Genomic DNA, 18,920 nt, shown 5'->3' on the forward strand with positions numbered 1-18,920 from the left:
TATTGAAATGGAAATTAGCTTAAAAAGAATAAAATTTAAAATTTGGTTACTGGGTTGTAATAGCCACATTCCAAGTGCTCAGTCGCCACACATGGCTAGTAGCCAGCACAGATAGAGGACATTTCCATCAGCACAGGAAGTTCTACTGAACAACACTGCTCCAAAGGACTCAGCAGAACCGGCATCTGTGGGCCAACCCATAAAGGAAGAACTAGAAACTAAGGAAGTGCAGAGGAGAGGGGACAGTGAGAGGCAAAAACAGACACCAGTGAGATGGTTAAGTAAGCACAAGGCCACATATCATTAACTGCTAAAACAAGTCACACAACATATCTGTAAAATAATTGATCTGCACAACCTGCCCTCTCCCGAGAATCATTCCTCAGTGCGTAAAACTCAAAAGCCCTGACAAACCAAGCAGCATCAACAGAAGACAGGCAGGGTAGGGAGGGTTCCATTGTTGAGGAGCACCATTCCCTCCCACCTTTCCTGGCATCTGGCATGGTTCAGTTTAACTTCCAGTACAACATTCCCAGACGGACAGGTAGTCATGAGTTCACTGCAATGGCGGAGCAGAGCCTGTGGCGGTGTTTCCTGCCCACAGTCTGGGATTCCTTGTAAAGGTTGTATGCATGCTTGACGATGAAGGGCAGACAGAAAAAGTGCAGGAGCATGCGTGAGATTTGGAAGATCCAGTGCAAGTAACTCAGCGTCTTGAAGTGATCTTTGATGATCCCGTTGAGGAGCAGGACTATGGAGAAGTTGATGAGCTCGTAAGTGATGATCCACATGGCATAGATCAGCAGCCCCATGTAGATATTCTTGTGGATACAATAAAGGAGGAAGCAGCTGATGATGATGGTGGTGAGGGAGAGGCCAGTGCTGATATTAGCCCTGTGGAACAGGGTCCAAGTGACTAGCTCCGACTTTGAGTCCACGTAGATGCTGAACTTGGCCTCACAGCAAATGTGTGTCTTCTGGTTCAGGTCAAAGATGAAGAACTGGGTGGTATTAAGGACAGAGAAGATGCCCACCATGAGGGAGAACATCCTGACATTCATTTTATACTTGTTTCACCAGAGCACCTCCTGCAGGAAGAAAATCATACAGACACGTGACAAGATGACAGAGGTAGCCTTAGACAAATCCCCCAAGTCACTAGATATAAATCAGAGAGCTAAGAGCAATGATGGTGTGTGGACAGGCAATAGGCTGGAAGTTAAGGGACATAGGGTCTGGCCCCTGCTCTGGCCTAACTTGCTAGATGTGACCACATCATTGGGAAATGAATGTATCACTGGCCTGGGACTTCCTAAGTAGCTTCCAATTCTGCTGTTCCAGCTTCAGCTTTGCTTTAAAGTGGCAAAAAGAGTGCTCCTGTTGATGTAGGTTTGTGGGAATTCAGAGGTTCCTGTATTGAGAATAACGATGGTATGAACGAAGCTCCCATCTGGGGAGTTTGCTTCTCTGAAGTCAGAAAACTCTCATGGCTCCTCAAGGGCTTGGAATCATCCCTGACATCCTCTGCCCCCGCTACTCTTTCCTTCCAAGTCCTTAGAAATTTCCAATTTGCTCCCTGGGCATGGCCCAGCCTTGTCCCAAGTCACAGGGTTTGGCCAGCAGGAATGGAATGGGTAAAGGTTTATGGATCCAGGCAAGACTCTGCCCAGGGCCAAGATGCCTTAACAATAAGCCACCATTGTGCAGGTGAAGGCCCAGCAGGCAGACCTCCAGCTGCAACCTAGGTTACACCTGAGTTCTAGAGGTCAACTCACGGCAGGGAGCAGGAACCTGGTGCCCAAGCCGACCCTGCTGAGGGCATGTTGATAATGGGGGACCTAAGGCTGGAGTAGGCTGGGCCTACAGCGCAAACGTTCCTCCACAGCCTGAATCTTCTTCTTACTGGCTCCCAATTCAGAGGACTCCCGAGCAAACCTCTGTCCTCATCATTCACTACACTGGCGAGCTACCTCTGTTGTGGGGCAAAGGAAGGGGCACAGTCACACATTAGGAGAACACAGGGCTGTCCTCAGGCTGACGAATGTCCAATGGGGGACAACTTGTTGGAAGCCTGACCTGGCCTCTCTCTGAAGTGACCAGAATGGGTCCTGTCCAGCCAGGCAGAGCACAGACAGGCTGCCACTAGCCTCCCTCCAGCCCTCTCCTCTTCACTCACTGGATCAACTCCAAACACAGTAAAATATACAGAATGTAAAATTCACCACTTTAGCCCTTTTTGAATGTGCAATTCAGTGACATTAAGTACATTCACGTTGTCGTGCAAGCATATCGCTATCCATCTCCAGAACTTCCTTTCTCTCTCTCTCTCTCTTTCGACAGAGTCTTGCTCTGTCACCCAGGCTGGAGTGCAGTGGTATGGTCTTGGATCACTGCAACCTCTGCCTCCCAGGATGAAGCGATTCTCATGCCTCAGCCTCCCAAGTAGCTGGGATTACAAGCATGCGCCAGCATGCCCAGCTAATTTTTGTATTTTTAGTAGAGACAGGTTTCACCATGTTGGCCAGGCTGGTCTTGAACCCCTGACCACAAGTGATCTGCCCGCCTCGGCCTCCCAAAGTGCTGGGATTACAGGCATGAGCCACCATGCCTGGCCATCTTCAGAACTTTTTCATCATCCCCACCAAAATCTCTGTACCCATTATAAACATCAACTCCCCAATCTCCTCTTCCCCCGCTCCCTACTAACCATTTTTCTTGCTGTCTCTATGAATTTGCCTGCTCTAGGTGTCTCACATAAGTGGAATCATACATTTGTCCTTCGGTATCTGGCTTACTTCACTTAGCATAATGTTTTCCAGATTCATCCCAAATATTCTTATACTTTATTCCCCACCATCCTCCCAACCCTGTGTGACTCCGGATACACAAAACTCTCAGTGCACCCTAGAACCTGGAGGGCCCAGGAGGGAGGCAGTGTGTTGTCTGGTGGGTAGCTGCACTGATGCTTCCCCGTCTGCACCAATGAAACCTCACCTCTGCTCGGTTCACAGCGCAGCTTCCAGAGCAGCCACTACCCATGGGGTACTCACCTGAATTGTCTAAAAATAAGGCCCTGAACCACACAGTTTTCTTCCTTTGCTTTATATCTATGTTGTGAGTTTCAAGGAAATGTCTGTATAAACCCCACTGGTTCCACAGCTCTGCTGCCCCAGCCTTGGTCTCCACCCTCGGCACCTCTCTCCTGGATCACTATAATAACGGCCTAACTTCTCTTTCTGCTGCTAGCCAAGGTCCTCTGGTACATTCTATTCATTCAATACTCACTCAGCAGACATCTATTGTGTATCTACAGGTGCTGGGGGCTGAGCTTGGCACTGGAGACAGACAGGTAAATATGCTAGTGTGGAAGCTAGACAAATAAAAAAACAAATGAATAAAAATTGTTTTTAATTAAGAGAAAAGAAAACTTGAGGCAGGCGGATCACGAGGTCAGGAGTTCAAGACCAGTCTAGCCAACATGGTGAAACCCCATCTCTACTAAAAATACAAAAATTAACTGGGCATGGTGGCACGCGCCAACTACCTGGGAGGCTGAGGCAGCAGAATTGCTTAATCAGGACCCGGGAGGTAGAGGTTGCAGTGAGCTGATATCACACCACTGTACTCCAGCCTGGGCTGCAGAGCGAGACTCCGTCTCAAAAAAAAAAAAAAGAAAAGAAAAAAGAAAACTTACAATGCAACGTGATAAATATGATAGAGGAAGAGATGGCTCAGTGTTGTCAAGATGTAACAGTGAGAGAGATGAAAAATCATTGGATGAGAATCAGGGGAGGCTTTCTGGAGTAGGCAATAACTGAGCTTGGGTCTTCAAAGACATGGGCATTAACTAGGCAGAAAAAGGAGGGACTTCACCCCCAGCAAAGGAGACAACACAAAGGGGTAGGCACAGGGATAGGCAAAAGCCATTTTGGAAACAGCAAGTTTGCCTTGGCTTGAGCAGAGGGGAAGACTGTATATGTTGGCAGGGGCCAGATCAGGAAGGATCCTTACCTGCTACCAGCCATGTGGATGTTTCTCTGAAAGGCAAAGGAGAGGTTCTTCAGGGTGTGTGTGTGTGTGTGTGTGTGTGTGTGTGTGAGAGAGAGAGAGACAGACAGACAGACAGACATAATCAGATTTGCATTTTATTTATTTATTTATTTTTGAGACAAAGTCTCACTCTGTTGCCCAGGCTGGAGTGCAGTGGTGCAATTATGGCTCACTGCAACCTCCATCTCCCAAGTTTAAGCAATTCTCCTGCCTCAGCCTCCCGAGTAGCTGGGATTACAGGTGCCTGCCACTATACCTGCCTAACTTTGGTAGTTTTAGTAGAGAAGGGGTCTCACCATGTTGGCCAGGCTGGTCTTGAACTCCTGACCTCAAGTGATCTGCCCGCTTTGGCCTCCAAAAGTATTGGGATTACAGACGTGAGCCCCTGCGCCTGGCCCGATTTGCATTTTAGAAAAATCTTTCTTGCTGCTGTGAGGGCCATGGGTCAGAAAGGGAGCAAAGGTGGAGGTAGGCAGAGCAGTTGATAGGCTATGGAAGGAAATAAGGTGAAGTAAGGCAGCAGAGGGATGTTGGGGGACAGATTTGGGGCCTGGGGCTGTGGAAGAAGGAGTCTGGGATGAGCACCTGGATGGAGGACAGCCCATCCTCTGAGGTGAGGAGCACAGGGGCAGGAGAGCACTGAGGATGGGAGCGGGGAAGACAATGACGAGGACAGCTTGCCAAATGGTGAGTGCTGTGGTTTGACTGTCCCCTTCAAAATTCATGTTGAAACTTAATCCCTAATGCAACAGCATTAAAAGATGGGGCCTTTAGGAGGTGATTAAATCATAGGGGCAGAGCCCTCATGAATGGAATAAGTGACCTTATAAAGGGACAGGAGGGAACTAGCTAGTTTCTTTTGCCTCTCCATCCCTTCTGCCATGTAAGGACAGTGTTTGCACCATCTTAGAAGCAAAGAGAGCAGGCCCTTACCAGACACCAAACCTACTGGCACCTTGATATTGAACTTCTAGCCTCCAAAAGTGTGAGAAAATAAATCTCAGCTCTTTATAAATTACTCAGTTATTATAGCAGCAGTGGGTGACTTACACCTGTACTCCCAGCACTTTGGGAGGCTGAGGCAGGTGGATCACCTAAGGTCAGGAATTCAATACTAGCCTGACCAACATGGGGAAACCCCGTCTCTACTAAAAATACAAAAATTAGCCAGGCATGGTGGCCTGTGCCTGTAATCCCAGCTATTCAGGAGGCTGAAGCTGGAGAATCGCTTAAACCCGGGAGGCGGGGGTTGCAGTGAGCCGAGGTCGCGCCATTGCACTCTGGCCTGGGCGACAGAGCCAGACTCGGTCTCAAAAATAAAAAATGTGCTTCAGACAGTCTCTGGACCTGAATGCAAAGTGATGTCTGTTTATTTGTGATAGTATGTAATCATATACTGTCTTATATGATTGGCTAATTGATTCATAAACAATAATTTACTTTCTTCCACTAAACTACAAAATTCTCATAGTCATTCATATCTTACACATTTTTGTATACAGTATATACACAATGTTCAGTACAGTGTTCACACTACAGAGTACAGCACAGCAACAGATACAGAAGTATGTTTAACATATATCTTTGATTAAGGAAGTGACTTTCACACTCCTTGACAAATTTGGAAAGGGTGGGGAAATTCGAGACATAAATTGAAGGATGAATTTTCTCTATTTTTATTCTTTTTCTTATCTGGAATAAAACAGAAGACACAGAGGGGAAATCATAGCACAAACCCACCCCAGGGCCAACAGTATCCTTTGTGCTGCAAAAAGCTGGTATAAATACAGGTTTGCTTATCCCAGGGTTAAATTAAAGAGTTGTGGGTTGAAGGCTAATGAAGATGCCAAGAAAAAAGGATTGCCCTACTGCAATTCAGCTTCATTTTATTCCATTCATTTTGACCAATCAGGTGGTAGAAAGGTGGAGTTCACAGAAGGTTTGATAAATCACAATATCCTTTAACTAAATACCTTCAATGAGCAGGATGTTCCGGTTGTGATTATAATCACATTTTCTCTCCATGTTCTCCTGAAACAGTGGCAGTAGGGTCTCTACTTGCAGAACTGCTAAGCAAAAGTGGGGGGAAAAAAAGGAAATAGAACTACGCTGGGAATCTGAGAGACCTACCTCTCAGGGGAAAGAAAAGGGCCAACATGATTGCTTATAGTGGTGGATAAAGCTGCTAACTTTTTTTTTTTTTGGGGGGACAGAGTCTTACTCTGTCACTCAGGCTGAAGTGCACTGGCGCAATCTCGGCTCACTGCAACCTCCACCTCCCAGGTCAAGTGATTCTCCAGTCTCAGCCTCCCAAGTGGCTGGGATTACAGGTGTGTGCCGCCACGCCTGGCTAATTTTCTATTTTTTTTAGTAGAGATGGGGTTTTGCCATGTTGGCCAGGCTGGTCTTGAACTCCTGACCTCAGGCGATCCACCTACCTCTGCCTCTCAAAGTACTGGGATTCCAGGTGTGAGCCACTGAACCCACTCAAAATTGATAATCTTTTATTTCTGCTGTGGAGAACCTCCGCTGTAGAAATTCGTCTCTTGTAGGAAATTATATTGCCCTGGCTCCGGTTTTTGTAGGTTATGTGGGCATAGTTGATGACAAAGAACATCCAGAAACAGTGCATGACTGTACGAGACACCAAGCCAAACCAGCGCATGATTCTGACCTCTTTAATGTCAAAGTCATTGTTGGTGAGGATTTGTATTACGACGTTTGCAGTTTCATAGAAAAAAATCCAGACAATGTAGATGACCAGGCCCCTGAAGATCTGGGCATACACTGAGTACAGGAGGAAGCAGCTGATGAGGATGGTGATGAAAGACAGGAAGAGGACGATTTTAAAACTCCAGCAGATGATGAAGTTATTTATGATGTTACTTGCACCCCTGTACTTTGGTGTGATCTCAGTGCAACTGCCATTCCCTAGGTGCTTCTGTTCAAAGATGAGATACATGTCTACGGCCATGATGGTGAAGACCCCTGACAACACGGTGCCCATTTTGGCAGTCATCCCACACCACTGCTGCTGTTTCATGCTGAGACCTCCTGTGAAGACAAACAACATGAGGGAGAATTCTAGTTCCTGCCAACATGGTAAATTACCAGGGTTTCTGCCTCCTTCCCCAAATCTACTTTGGAGAAATATAGACAGAAATACGAAAACTGGGAAACTATAGCCTTGGGAAGACACAGGCTGTTTAAAATGGATTGGGGGTGGGGAAGAGAGAGGATTCAGTCAAGTTGGTGGCAATGACCAGATAAAATTACAGCAGCGGTTCTCAACCCTGGATCCACCTTAGAATCACCAAAAGTACCCAAGTCCAGGCCCCACCACAGACCAATCACAACATTCTCTGGTTGGGATCCAGGCACCAGTAATTTTCAAAACTTCCTAGTAATTTTCGTATGTAGCCAGTGTTGGAAAAAGCTGAGTTAGAAAAAGATGGCTTAAATTATGCTCTTAGCTGGGCACGGTGGCTCATGCCTGTAATCCCAGTACTTTGGGAGGCTGAGGTGTGAGGATTGCTTGAGTCCAGCAGTTCAAGACCAGCCTGGGCAACATGGTGAAACCCCATCTCTACAAAAATTAGTCAGGTGTGGTGGTGCATGCCTGTAGTTTTAGCTACTTAGGAGGCTGAAGTAGGAGGATCACTTGAGCCCAGGAAGTCAAGGCTGCAGTGAGCTGAGATCATGCCACTGCACTCCATCCTGGGTGACAGAGCAAGACCCTGTATCCAAAAAAAAAAAATTATGCTGTTAACTCTCCTAGCATTGCCTTGGGCTTCCATTGCTGCCCAGATGGTGAAAATTGCCTGTACTTGTTCAGACCTGAGTGCAGATGTTTCAGGATATAACCAGGGCAGCACAAGAACCCTGTTGGGTGGAGATGATAAAAACAGGTGGACACCAACTGGCTTTGGGCAATCGCTTCTCTACTACATATCAAAATATGGATTACAGTGAAAGATGCATACTTTAAAGGAAATGTAGAGCCTTAGGATAGACTAGCCTTATAATAGAAAAGAAAATGTAATAATGAGCTAAGTATTCAACTCAAGAAGTTAGAGGGAAAATAAGAACTATACAAAAGTAGGAGGAAGAAAATAAATAGAAGCGCATAAGTCAATGAAACAGGAAATAAAGTAGAGGGATTTCTGACTGGTTAGGTTATTTGGGCTGACATGTTGCCAAAAAGCAACTTAAAATGCTGGATAAAATAGTTTAAAAATATAAAGTATAGAAGTGCTCCCCAAGTGGAAGGAAGTAAATTTTGCTCTGAAGTTATTTGCCAATCTAGGCAAACTTGATTTCATTATGACAGCAATGCAGGGTAAAGAAGAACAAAATCAAAGCTCTGGGTCCACCAAGGTGAGGAGTCTTTCCTATATTAGTTGTGAGCATCCCCAAAGGCCTACGATTAGGGGAAAGGTGAATCAGAAGTAAACCTCCCCTAAATCTTTCTGCCAGGAAACTCCAAGAAAAGTTGGCTTGTTAACTACACTGAGCAGGTGGGGAGAAAACTCTCCTTGAGACATTGTAATCACAGCTGGCCTTTTTTTTTTTTTTTTGTAGATTTATAGCCCATATTACGTGAAGTATTTTTTTTAACTTTAAGTTATAAATCTTGTTTAAAGTCGTCCTAAACTGAAAGTGTGTCTAAGTGTCTGGCAGAAGCAAATTCAAATCCTCTCTGGAGGATTGTACTTTTATGCTGGTCTTCAGCCTCTAAGAATCTTCATCAGTAATTTTTCAGGGACAATGACAAGTACATAGTGAAAAATAACCAAGCACATAAGGAACAAGGCACTGTGAGAACAAGCTGAAACAACAGATAGCAACGGAACTGCAGTAATATCTGATCATCAAACAACTATGATTACTATATTTTTGCATTATTTAAAATTTTTGTTTTACTTTTATTATAGTATAATTCATGCATATATAATACACAGATATATATAATATATATACAAGATAAAATTTTACATCTTAACCATTTTTAAGTAGACAGTTTAGTAGTGTTAAGTATATTCATTTTGTTGTACAAACAATCTCTAGAACTTTTTCATCTTGCAAAACTGAAACTGTACACCCATTAAGCAACAAATTCCCGTTTCCCCCTGCCCCAGCTCCTGGAAACTATCATTCCACTTTCTGTTTCTATTAATTTGACTACTCTGGACATGTCATGTAAGTGGAGTCTTTTTTTTTTTTTTGAGATGGAGTCTCGCTCTGTCACCCAGGCTGGAATGCAGTGGTGCAATCTCAGCTCACTGTAACCTCCATCTCCTGGGTTCAAGTGATTCTCGTGCCTCAGCCTCCCAAGTAGCTGGGACTACAGGAGTGCACCACCACACCTGGCTAATTTTTGTATTTTTAGTAGAGACGGGGTTTCGCCATGTTGGTCAGGCTGGTCTCAAACTCCTGACCTCAGGTGATCCTCCCACCTCGGCCTCCCAAAGTGCTGGGATTACAGGGGTGAGCCACCCCACCTGGCCATGTAAGTAGAATCTTATAGCATTTGTGACTGGCTTATTTCTGTTAACATAATGTCCTCAAGGTTCATCTATGTTATAGCATGTGTCAGAATTTCCTTTGATTACTGCATTAAAATAAATAAAAGATAAACTGAAAATATATGAAGAAACAGGAAACCATAGAAAATGACCTAGTGTTACAGGATCTCTGGGGCGTCGATTTTCTGGCCAGAAACCTCTGTGGCCAGCGGCACCTTTGCCTGAGTTCTTGTTCTGTGTCCAAGATGAATGAGGTACACAGACAAGTGAAGGGTAAACAAGATGAAGATGAGCTTTAAGTGTTAGATCAGCTACAAGGAGACTCGCAGTGGGTAGCTCCGCTCTGTAGGCAAGTCATGCTAATATCTGCTGTTCTCAGCAGGGAGAAGGCCCTGGAGAGGGTTGCTCCTCTATGCAGCTGATAGTCCTGACGTCTCTGCAGGTCTCTGAGGCTCTCAGAAGAGAGGGTAGTTCCTATCTGTAGCTGGTCCTCCCATTGTCTCCTGCTATCAGCAGAGAGGATAGCTCCTCTCTGCAGCTGGTCGTCCTATCATCTCTCTGCTCTCTTCGTCCTCTAGCCATCCTCTGCCCTGCTCTGGTTAAGCCCAGGTCTTTTATGGACCTCAGAAGGGAGGAAGTGCAAGTAGATTGGTCCATCGGGGGCCATGGGCAGGCTGGAAGAGGCACCACTTAGGTCTGCAGGACTGGCGGCCTGGCCCCAGCCTTCAGGCTCTCCCTGGCCTGAGGGTGGGGCCTTACTGAGGACCCGCCCCCTTCCACCGGAGAATCGATACGCCTCGCGCTGCCATCCATGGCCCCCCCAGGGCTCGGCCCCAACCCGGCTCCGAGATTTGAACTGGTGCCGGGGTTGGAGAGAGGCCAGGCAGCGGGAGCAGACATCCGGGAGCCTGCAGGGACGGGAGGAAGCCGGGGAAGGGGTCCTCCTGGGGTCCCCGAGGGTGCAGGCTGCAGAGACGCCCGGGTCCTGCACCTCGGAGGTCCCGCCCCGCCAACTCTGAAGGGGCGGGTCTCCTACTTGTCCCTGGCTCCTGCCTGCTCAGTGAAGTGGGAGGCCCAGGTCTGCAGCCGTGGGTCCTGGCAGCTGCAGCTGCACCTGGGAGGGCAGATCCTGCCTATTCCCGGCCCTCCTCCAAGAGCACAGGGAGGCTTGGATGCACAGCCACAGTTTGGGCAGCTGCAGCCCGCCCAAGAGAGCGGGACTTCTGCCTGCTCCGTAGAGCCGGAGGTGGGGTCTACGGCTATGGTTTGGGCGACTGCAGTAGCACCTGGGGAGTTCCCGACTTAACTCAGAAGGGGCCGGGCTTCCACCGGCTCCATGGAGTGTGTAACCCTAGCCGCGCCTCCCTGCTGCAGTTGGAGTGACAGCCGGAGTGATGGTAGCAGCCACTGCCATCACTAGCTGATTTGAAAAAGAACCAAATAGAATTTCTAGAGATGAAAAACTCAGTATCTGAAATTAAAAATTCAGTGGACATAAATGGTAGCAGGTTGGACACAGATTAAGGAATAATTAGTTAACCAGGAAACAAGATAAATCAGCAGAAATTATCCAGAATGTAGCACAGGGAGACAAAAAGATGGAAAATATGAAGGAGAAGTTAAGAGATATGAAAGATATAATAAGATGTTCTGATAGAGAAAGACAGATGAGACAAAATGGGGGTAGCATATTGACAGAGAAAATAGCTGAGGATTTGCACAACTGAAAAAAAAACACCAATGCACAGATTCAAGAAACCTAACTGATTGCTAGAAGGATAAATGAAAGAAAATCTACACAAAACATATGGTACTCAAACTATGGAACACCACACACAAAAAGAAAATCTCGAAAGCAGCCAATGGGCTTTTTATTTAAAAGACCAACAGTTATAGACTTCTACAGGAAACAAAAATCCCATGGAATAATATTTTAATTGTGCTACACAAAGCAAAACAAACAAACAAACAGAAACCCCTGCCAACCTAGGATTCTATATTCAACTCATATATTTTTCTTTTTTTGAGACAGTATCTTGCTCTGTCACCCAGGCTGGAGTACAGTGGCGTGATCTCAGTTCACCACAACCTCTGCCTCCCGGGTTCAAGCAATTATCCTGCCTCAGCCTCTCAAGTAGCTGGGATTACAGGCGTGTGCCACCATGCCCAGCTAATTTTTGCATTTTTAGTAGAGACGGGGTTTCACCATGTTGGTCAGGCTGCTCTCAAACTCCTGACCTCAGGTGATCTGCCGCCTTGGCCTCCTAAAGTGCTGGGATTACAGGCGTGAGCCACTGCACCTAGCCTATTTTTCTTATTTATATATTTATTTATAGAGATGGAGTCTTGCCGTGTTGCCCAGGCCAGAATGGAGTAATGCAATCATAGCTCACTGCAGCCTCAAACTCCTGAGCTCAACAGAGCCTCCTGCCTCAGCCTTCTTTTTTTTTTTTTTTTTTCTGGAGACAGGATCTCACTCTGTCACCAGGCTGGAATGCAGTGGCACAATCTCAGCTCACTGCAACCTCTGCCTCCTGGGTTCAAGCGATTCTCCTGCCTCAGCCTCCCGAGTAGCTGGGACTACAGGCGCCCACCACCATGCCTGGCTCATTTTTTTGTATTTTTAGTAGAGACAGAGTTTTACCATGTTGGCCAGGCTGGTCTTGAACTCCTGACCTCAAATGATCCGCCTGCCTCGGCCTCCCAAAGTGCTGGGATTACGGGCGTGAGCCACCGCGCCTGGCCTCTGCCTCAGCCTTTTAACTAGCTGGGACCACAGGTGCATACTACCACATGCAGCTCATTAAAAAAGAAATTTTTTTTAGCTGGGTGCAGTGGCTCATGCCTGTAATCCCAGCACTTTGGGAGGCTGAGGTGGGTGGATCATGAGGTCAGGAGATCGAAACCATCCTGGCTAACACGATGAAACCCTGTCTCTACTAAAAATACAAAAAATTAGCCGGGCGTGGTGGCGGGCACCTGTGGTCCCAGCTACTTGGGAGGCTGAGTCAGGAGAATGGCGTGAACCCAGGAGGCAGAGCTTGCAGTGAGCCAAGATCACACCACTGCACTCCAGCCTGGGTGACAGAGCAAGACTCCTCTCAAAAAAAAAAAAACAAAAACCTTTTATTTTTGGAGAGACAGCATCTCGCCATGTTACCCAGGCTGCTCTCAAACTCCTGGCCTCAAGTGACCCTCCCACCTCAGCCTTCTGAGCAGCTGGGATTACAGGAGTGAGCCACTGTAAATATTTTTCTAAAATATTTTTCAAGATTGAGAGCACACAGTATGATAACCTTTTCATAAAAATCAAAACCAAGCAAAATTTAAGAATATATTTTTTGGCCATACATATATATGTGAATAAAACTTTATTATAAAAGTAAGGGAAGACCAGTCATGGTGGCTCATGCCTGTAATCCCAGCACTTTGGGAAGCTGAGGCAGGTGAATTGCTTGAGTACAGGAGTTCGAAACCAACCTGCCCAACATGGCCCATCTCTACAAAAAAACAAAACAAAACAAAACAAAAAACACCACCACCAAAACCAAAAATTACCTAGGTGTGGTGGTGGCACATCCCTGTAATCTCAGCTACTCCGGAGGCTGAGGTATGAGAATCACTTGAGCCTGGGAGGCAGAGGTTGCAGTGAGCCAAGATTGTGACACTGCACTCCAGCCTCGGTGACAGAGCGAGACTCTGACTAAAAAAAAGAAAAAAAAATTACCAAAAGTAAGAGGATAATAGATACAATATTTGGGATTGTGGTGACTTCTGAAGTGCAAGGGGCAGGGATAGGGGCAGGGGCACATAGATAATTATGAGGCATTATTCTGTTTCTTGGGTTGAATGAGAGATTCACAAGTGTTCATCATAGTTTAAAAAAAACAAACTAGTAAATAAAAGAACAAAAGTGGGCCATGCATGTATTAATGATGACTGTTTTCTATGACCTAGGATTATGAATAATCCAATTCTGTACACCTGAGTTCCCTAAGGAAAAAAATAAAAAGAGTGGAAAAAGACATGTAATCTAATCTCACACCTGTGGCATACTGTGGCGTAATTGGCCTTGCTGTGTTCGTTGCCTCCCATCCAACTAAAACAGATAGCAAACGTCCTCTTTGTACTTCTTAAAAATCTCATTAAAATTTTGGGTTCCCATTGGTCTATCCCTAGCAAAGACTGATAATTGTCTCCCAACATTCATTTCTCCCTTTTCACTTTTACCTTTAGCTAGACACATGGCCACCCAGCTAATGACTGCATTTCCCAGCTTCCCTTGCTGATTTGTGTGGCCCCATGACCAACGGGATGCAAATGGAAGTGATGTGTGCCACTTTACAGTCTTGCTCATAAAAGAATTAGGGGTGCTCTCACCTTCTCCCTTTCCCCCTTCCTGTTTTTTAGCCATGATTGGAACTGATCTATGACCTACCCTATCAGCCGTGGGTCATTGCTACTTGAGAGAGAAATAAACTCCTATCATAAATAAGCCATTGTCTTTTGGGGTTTCTTTGTTACAGTGGCTTAGCTTGTACCACATTATACTACCTAAACTTCTTTATTGAAGAAGTGTAATGAGAACTAGTGATCTACTGGGATCTAGCACCTCCTCTGACTTTGCTCTTTTGAAGAATCCAGCAGATTCTTCCTGTCTACATGCTTATTTCACTGAGTCTATGCTTATTTACCATCTCCTCATAAAGAGATATCTCCCCTTTATCTCAAGATCACCATTCTCTTTTTTTTGTTTGTTTGTTTTGTTTTTTTGAGACAGAGTCTTGCTCTGTTGCCCAGGCTGGAGTGCAGTGGCACGATCTCACCTCCCAAGTTCAAGCGATTCTCCTGCCTCAGCCTCCTGAGTAGCTGGGATTACAGGCGCGTGCAACCACACCCAGCTAATTTTTTTGTATTTTTAGTAGAGACGGGTTTCACCATGTTGGTCAGGCTGCTCGAACTTCTGACCTCATGATCCATCTGCCTTGGCCTCCCAAAGTGCTGGGAGTACAGGTGTGAGCCACGGCACCCAGCCCAAGATCACCATTCTCTTACAATTAACTTGGTAACAACTCATGTATTGTCTTATGACATATTTTATTATATATTGTCTTAAATTGTTATTTAAATATTTTATACTTATAACAATCATTTTCATAGCTACCAATAAGGTTATTGAGTGTTAGAGAAGCTAATTAATTTTGCCCAGGCCTGTATATCTGCACAGCAGCAAAATTAGGATTTGAACTCACAACTTTCTGCCTCCAAAACTGACTCACTTGTCTTCATACTCAACCTACTTGTGTTTTGTGGGTTTCAGGGATTTTTGAATCCACTGAGCCCGGAGACTCCATCCATCCCCTAGTTCCTAAGGAGGGCCTCGACTAGAGTAAGGCCTTGATTACAGTAGGCCTTTGGTCAATGTTGGCAATTCTTCCTCCATTATCTCTTATCTGAGTCATCTTCCTCACTAACTCTCAGGGCCATTATGTTCCTTTCTCCTTTCTTCTTTCTCTCTCTTTCTTAGTTCTTCTCCTTCCTTCCCATTCTTTTTCCCATCTATGCGGCAAAACTTCCAAGTGTGTACTCTTGATTGCTCTAAGCGAAGGGTTTTTTTGTTTTTTGTTTTTGTTTGAGACGGAGTCTCGCTCTGTCACCCAGGCTGGAGTGTAGTGGCGCGATCTTGGCTCACTGCAACCTCCATCTCCCAGATTCAAGCAATTCTCCTGCCTCAGCCTCCCAAGTAGCTGGGACTACAGGAGCACACCACCATGCCCATCTAATTTTGTATTTTTAGTAGAGGTGGGGTTTCATCATGCTGTCCAGGCTGGTCTCAAACTCCTGACCTTGTGATCCACCCGCCTCAGCCTCCCAAAGTGCTGTGCTGGGATTACAGGTATGAGCCATTGCGCTCAGCCTAAATGTTTATTATTATCATTATCTTTATCATTATTACATCATCTCATCTGACTTACATGCTTACGTGAAGTAAATATTTTAATTTGCAAAATTAAAGCATAATTTAATATTTACTTTGTATATATCTTGAGAGATATATATAGGAAAAAAGTTTGTAGGAAAAAAATGATCCAATACTGAGATTTAAAAAGTCACAAATAGGAACACAGAAAAAAAAGTTAATGTTTCCATGTTACGGAAAGTTTCACATTTGCTCTATCAAGTGAGATAAAGAGATTTCTAAAGCAAGAGTCTCAAACTCTAAGGCCTTCCAGAGCTAGGCAAGTCAAATAAATGGGTGAGGTTGAGGGGTATGAAGATACTAGGGCTGAGTGTGGTGGCTTGCACCTATAGTCCCAACTACTTGAGAGGCTAAGGCAGGAGCATCACTTGAGCCCAGGAGTTTGAGGCCAGCCTGGGCAACATAGCAAGACTCCATTTCAAAAAAGAAAAAAAAGAAAGAAAAAGTTACTAGGGAGTAGTAGAGATTGTAGCAATTAGGACAGTGTCCACCTGCCTGAAAGTATTTGAATTCAAATTTCCTTAATAGATTGTGCTGTTCAAACAAAACATATTTGAGGGCCATGTTGCAATTTTCACAAGAGTGAAACTCCATCTCAAAAAATAGTAATAAGGCCAGGCGTGATGGCTCACGCTTGTAATCTCAGCACTTTGAGAGACCAAGGTGGGTGGATCACCTGAGGTCAGGAGTTTGAGACCAGCCTGACCAATATGGTGAAACCCTGTCTCTACTAAAAATACAAAAATTAGCCAGGCGTGGTGGCATGCGCCTGTAGTCTCAGATACTCGGGAGGCTGAGACAGGAGAATGGCTTTAACCCGGGAGGCGGAGGTTGCAGTGAGCCGAGATCGCGCCACTGCACTCCAGCTTGGGCGACAGAGCAAGATTTCGTTTCAATAATAATAATAATAGCTGGGCACAGTGGCTCACGCCTATAATCCCAGCACTTTGGGAGGCCGAGGCAGGCAGATCACAAGGTCAGGAGATCGAGACCATCCTGACTAACACGGTGAAACCCCGTCTCTACTAAAAACACAAAAAATTAGCTGGGCGTGGTGGCGGGTGCCTGTAGTCCCAGCTACTCAGGAGGCCGAGGCAGGAGAATGGCGTGAACCTGGGAGGTGGAGCTTGCAGTGAGCCGAGATTGTGCCACTGCACTCCAGCCTGGGTGACAGAGAGAGACTCCGTCTCAAAAACAAAACAAAACAAAACAAAATAACAATAATAATAATAATAACGAACATTTAATAAAAGCTTACTTTGTGCCAGGCACTGTATTAGAGTTTCATAACAATCTTGAGGATAGCTGTAATTGTGTGTATTTATTTCCTCGTTGATAGTTTCAAGAGGGAGGTGTATTTGTATTATTTATGCCTTCAGGCACCCAGATAAAGATTTTTACCTGTCAGGAGATTTACTAACAACTATTCAGAATTTAGTGCCAACTCAACTGAACAGAGTAAGCCCTTGTCCTGTGGGAGGTCGCTCTTCAACAGGACTTTGGAAAATCTGACTCGTCTCCCTAGCAACTTTCAGTTTTGTTTTGTTTTTCTGAGACAGTGTCTCGCTCTGTCGCCCAGGCTGGAGTGCAGTGGCGCTATCTCGGCTCACTGCAAGCTCCGCCTTCCGGGTTCACTCTATTCTCCTTCCTCAGCCTCCTGAGTAGCTGGGACTACAGGTGCCCGCCACCATGCCTGGCTAATTTTTTTGTATTTTTAGTAGAGACGGGGTTTCACCGTGTTAGCCAGGATGGTCTCGATCTCCTGACCTCGTGATCCACCCGCCTCCGCCTCCCAAAGTGCTGAGATTACAGGCGTGAGCCACCGCGCCGGCCAATGTGCAACTTTCAGTTTTACTAGTAACTTCATTAGATTCATTTTATTATTTGGCTCATTCTAAGTTACAGCCATCTATAGATTTAATTTCTAGTACTTCTCCTTAATGTGCTGACTCTGCAGTTGGTTGATTTGTTTTCTATTGCTGCCATAACAAATTACCACAAACTGAGTGGTTACAACACACAGTTATAATAGTATCTCAGTTCTGTAGGTCACCAGTCCCAGTTGCCTCAATACTCAACTGGTGGTTTCTCTGCTCCAGGTTTCACAAGGTAGAAATGGAGGTATCCTGGGCTAGCGGGACCCTTCTTGGGAAATTCTAGGGAAGAATCCCCTTCTAGCCTCCTTCAGTTTGTTGGCTGAATTCAGTTCCTTGCATTTGTAGAACAAAGATCCCTACTTCCTTGCTGGCTGTTAGCTGAGGGCCACCCCTGGCTTCCAGAGGCCTCCTTCCAGGCCTTGCTCCTGAGCTCTCAGAGCCAGCAGTGGTACATCAAGTCCTTCTCACGCTTGGAATTTCTCTGACTTCTCCTTCTGTCACAATTCACTGCCTCTAACTGGAGAAAGTTCTCTCCATTTATGGGTTCGTGTGGTTAGACTGGACCCACTTGTCTAATCCAAGATAATCTCTTTACCTTCAGGTCCTTAACCTTAATTGCATCTGCAAAGTCCCTTTTGCATACTCACAGGTGTGATACGAGGGGGCAAAGGCCATAAGGGCTGTTATGGGCTGAATTGTGCCCCTCGTCACCAGGGATTTCAATTCTATGTTGAAATCCTAATCCCCAGCATTGCAGAATGTGACTGTATTTAGAGAGAGGGTCTTTAAAGAGGTAATTAAGTTAAAATTAGGTCATTAGTGTCAGACCTAATCTGACATTTCTTATAAGAAGAGAAGATTAGGACACAGACACACAGAGAGGGATGACCATGTGAAAACATGGCGCAGGGGTGGTGAGGGTGGCCATCTACAAAATAAGGAAAAAAGCCTCAAAAAAACCCCAACCCTACTGACACCTTGATCTCAGAATTCAAGAACTGTGAGAAAATTAATTTCTGTTATTTAAGCCACTCTGTGATATGTAGTTATAGTAGCCCTAGCAAACCAATAAAGGGGCCAAAATTCTGCTTAACACAGTTAAGCAGAACAGCCTTTCAATTCTTCTTTGGACCTGGGTAAATTGCCTCTCTACCACTGGGCAGTTGTCTTATAAAAATTAAGTTAATTTTTTTGAGAAGGGTTTTAACAATGAGTTTTCTTTTCAGTGAAACTAAATAACAACACAAAGGTTTTTTGTTGTTGTTTGTTTTTGTTGTTGTTGTTGTTTAAGTTAGGCTATGGGATTAAACCAAATCAATTCAAGAACCTAGTTAAACCACTGTCACTAAATTCCATTTAATTTAGTTTAATTTAATTTTTATTTATTTTCTTTTTTACTCTGTCCCAGGCTGGAGTGCAGGCGCATGATCTCTGCTCACTGCAACCTCCACCTCCCGGGTTCAAGCGATTCTCCTGCCTCAGCCTTGC

The 18,920-nt window shown here is 45.3% G+C and overlaps 2 protein-coding genes across 12 annotated transcripts in view; both read right to left on the reverse strand.

The window, feature by feature from the left end:
- Positions 1 to 272: 272 nt before the first annotated feature.
- The window catches only part of TMEM217 (transmembrane protein 217), a 45,968-nt gene continuing 27,320 nt past the window's right edge, over positions 273 to 18,920 (reverse strand). For 3 of the 11 annotated variants that reach the window (XM_057302489.2, XM_055113563.2, XM_055113562.3), the window contains 2 exons: positions 6,725 to 7,104; positions 273 to 1,088 (listed from right to left, as the gene is read on the reverse strand). In XM_057302489.2, coding sequence (XP_057158472.1) covers positions 1,074 to 1,088; positions 6,725 to 7,093 — 384 coding nt within the window. In that variant the 5' untranslated portion in view covers positions 7,094 to 7,104 and the 3' untranslated portion in view covers positions 273 to 1,073. Of the gene's footprint in view, positions 1,089 to 5,530; positions 7,105 to 18,920 lie in introns of those variants that run through there. The other 8 variants (XM_055113561.3, XM_034962012.3, XM_055113556.2 and 5 more) reach the window with 5 other exon arrangements.
- TMEM217B (transmembrane protein 217B) lies at positions 549 to 1,061 on the reverse strand. The gene has a single exon (XM_055113564.1). It carries the CDS (start codon positions 1,059 to 1,061, stop codon positions 549 to 551), a length of 513 nt encoding a protein of 170 aa, XP_054969539.1.

This window comes from Pan paniscus, chromosome 5 (assembly GCF_029289425.2).
Source record: "Pan paniscus chromosome 5, NHGRI_mPanPan1-v2.0_pri, whole genome shotgun sequence".
Taxonomy (NCBI): domain Eukaryota; kingdom Metazoa; phylum Chordata; class Mammalia; order Primates; family Hominidae; genus Pan; species Pan paniscus.

Coding starts and splice junctions, on each gene's coding strand:
- TMEM217B (XM_055113564.1), bottom strand. CDS start 1,061: ATGAATGTCAGGATGTTCTCCCTCATGGTGGGCATCTTCTCTGTCCTT.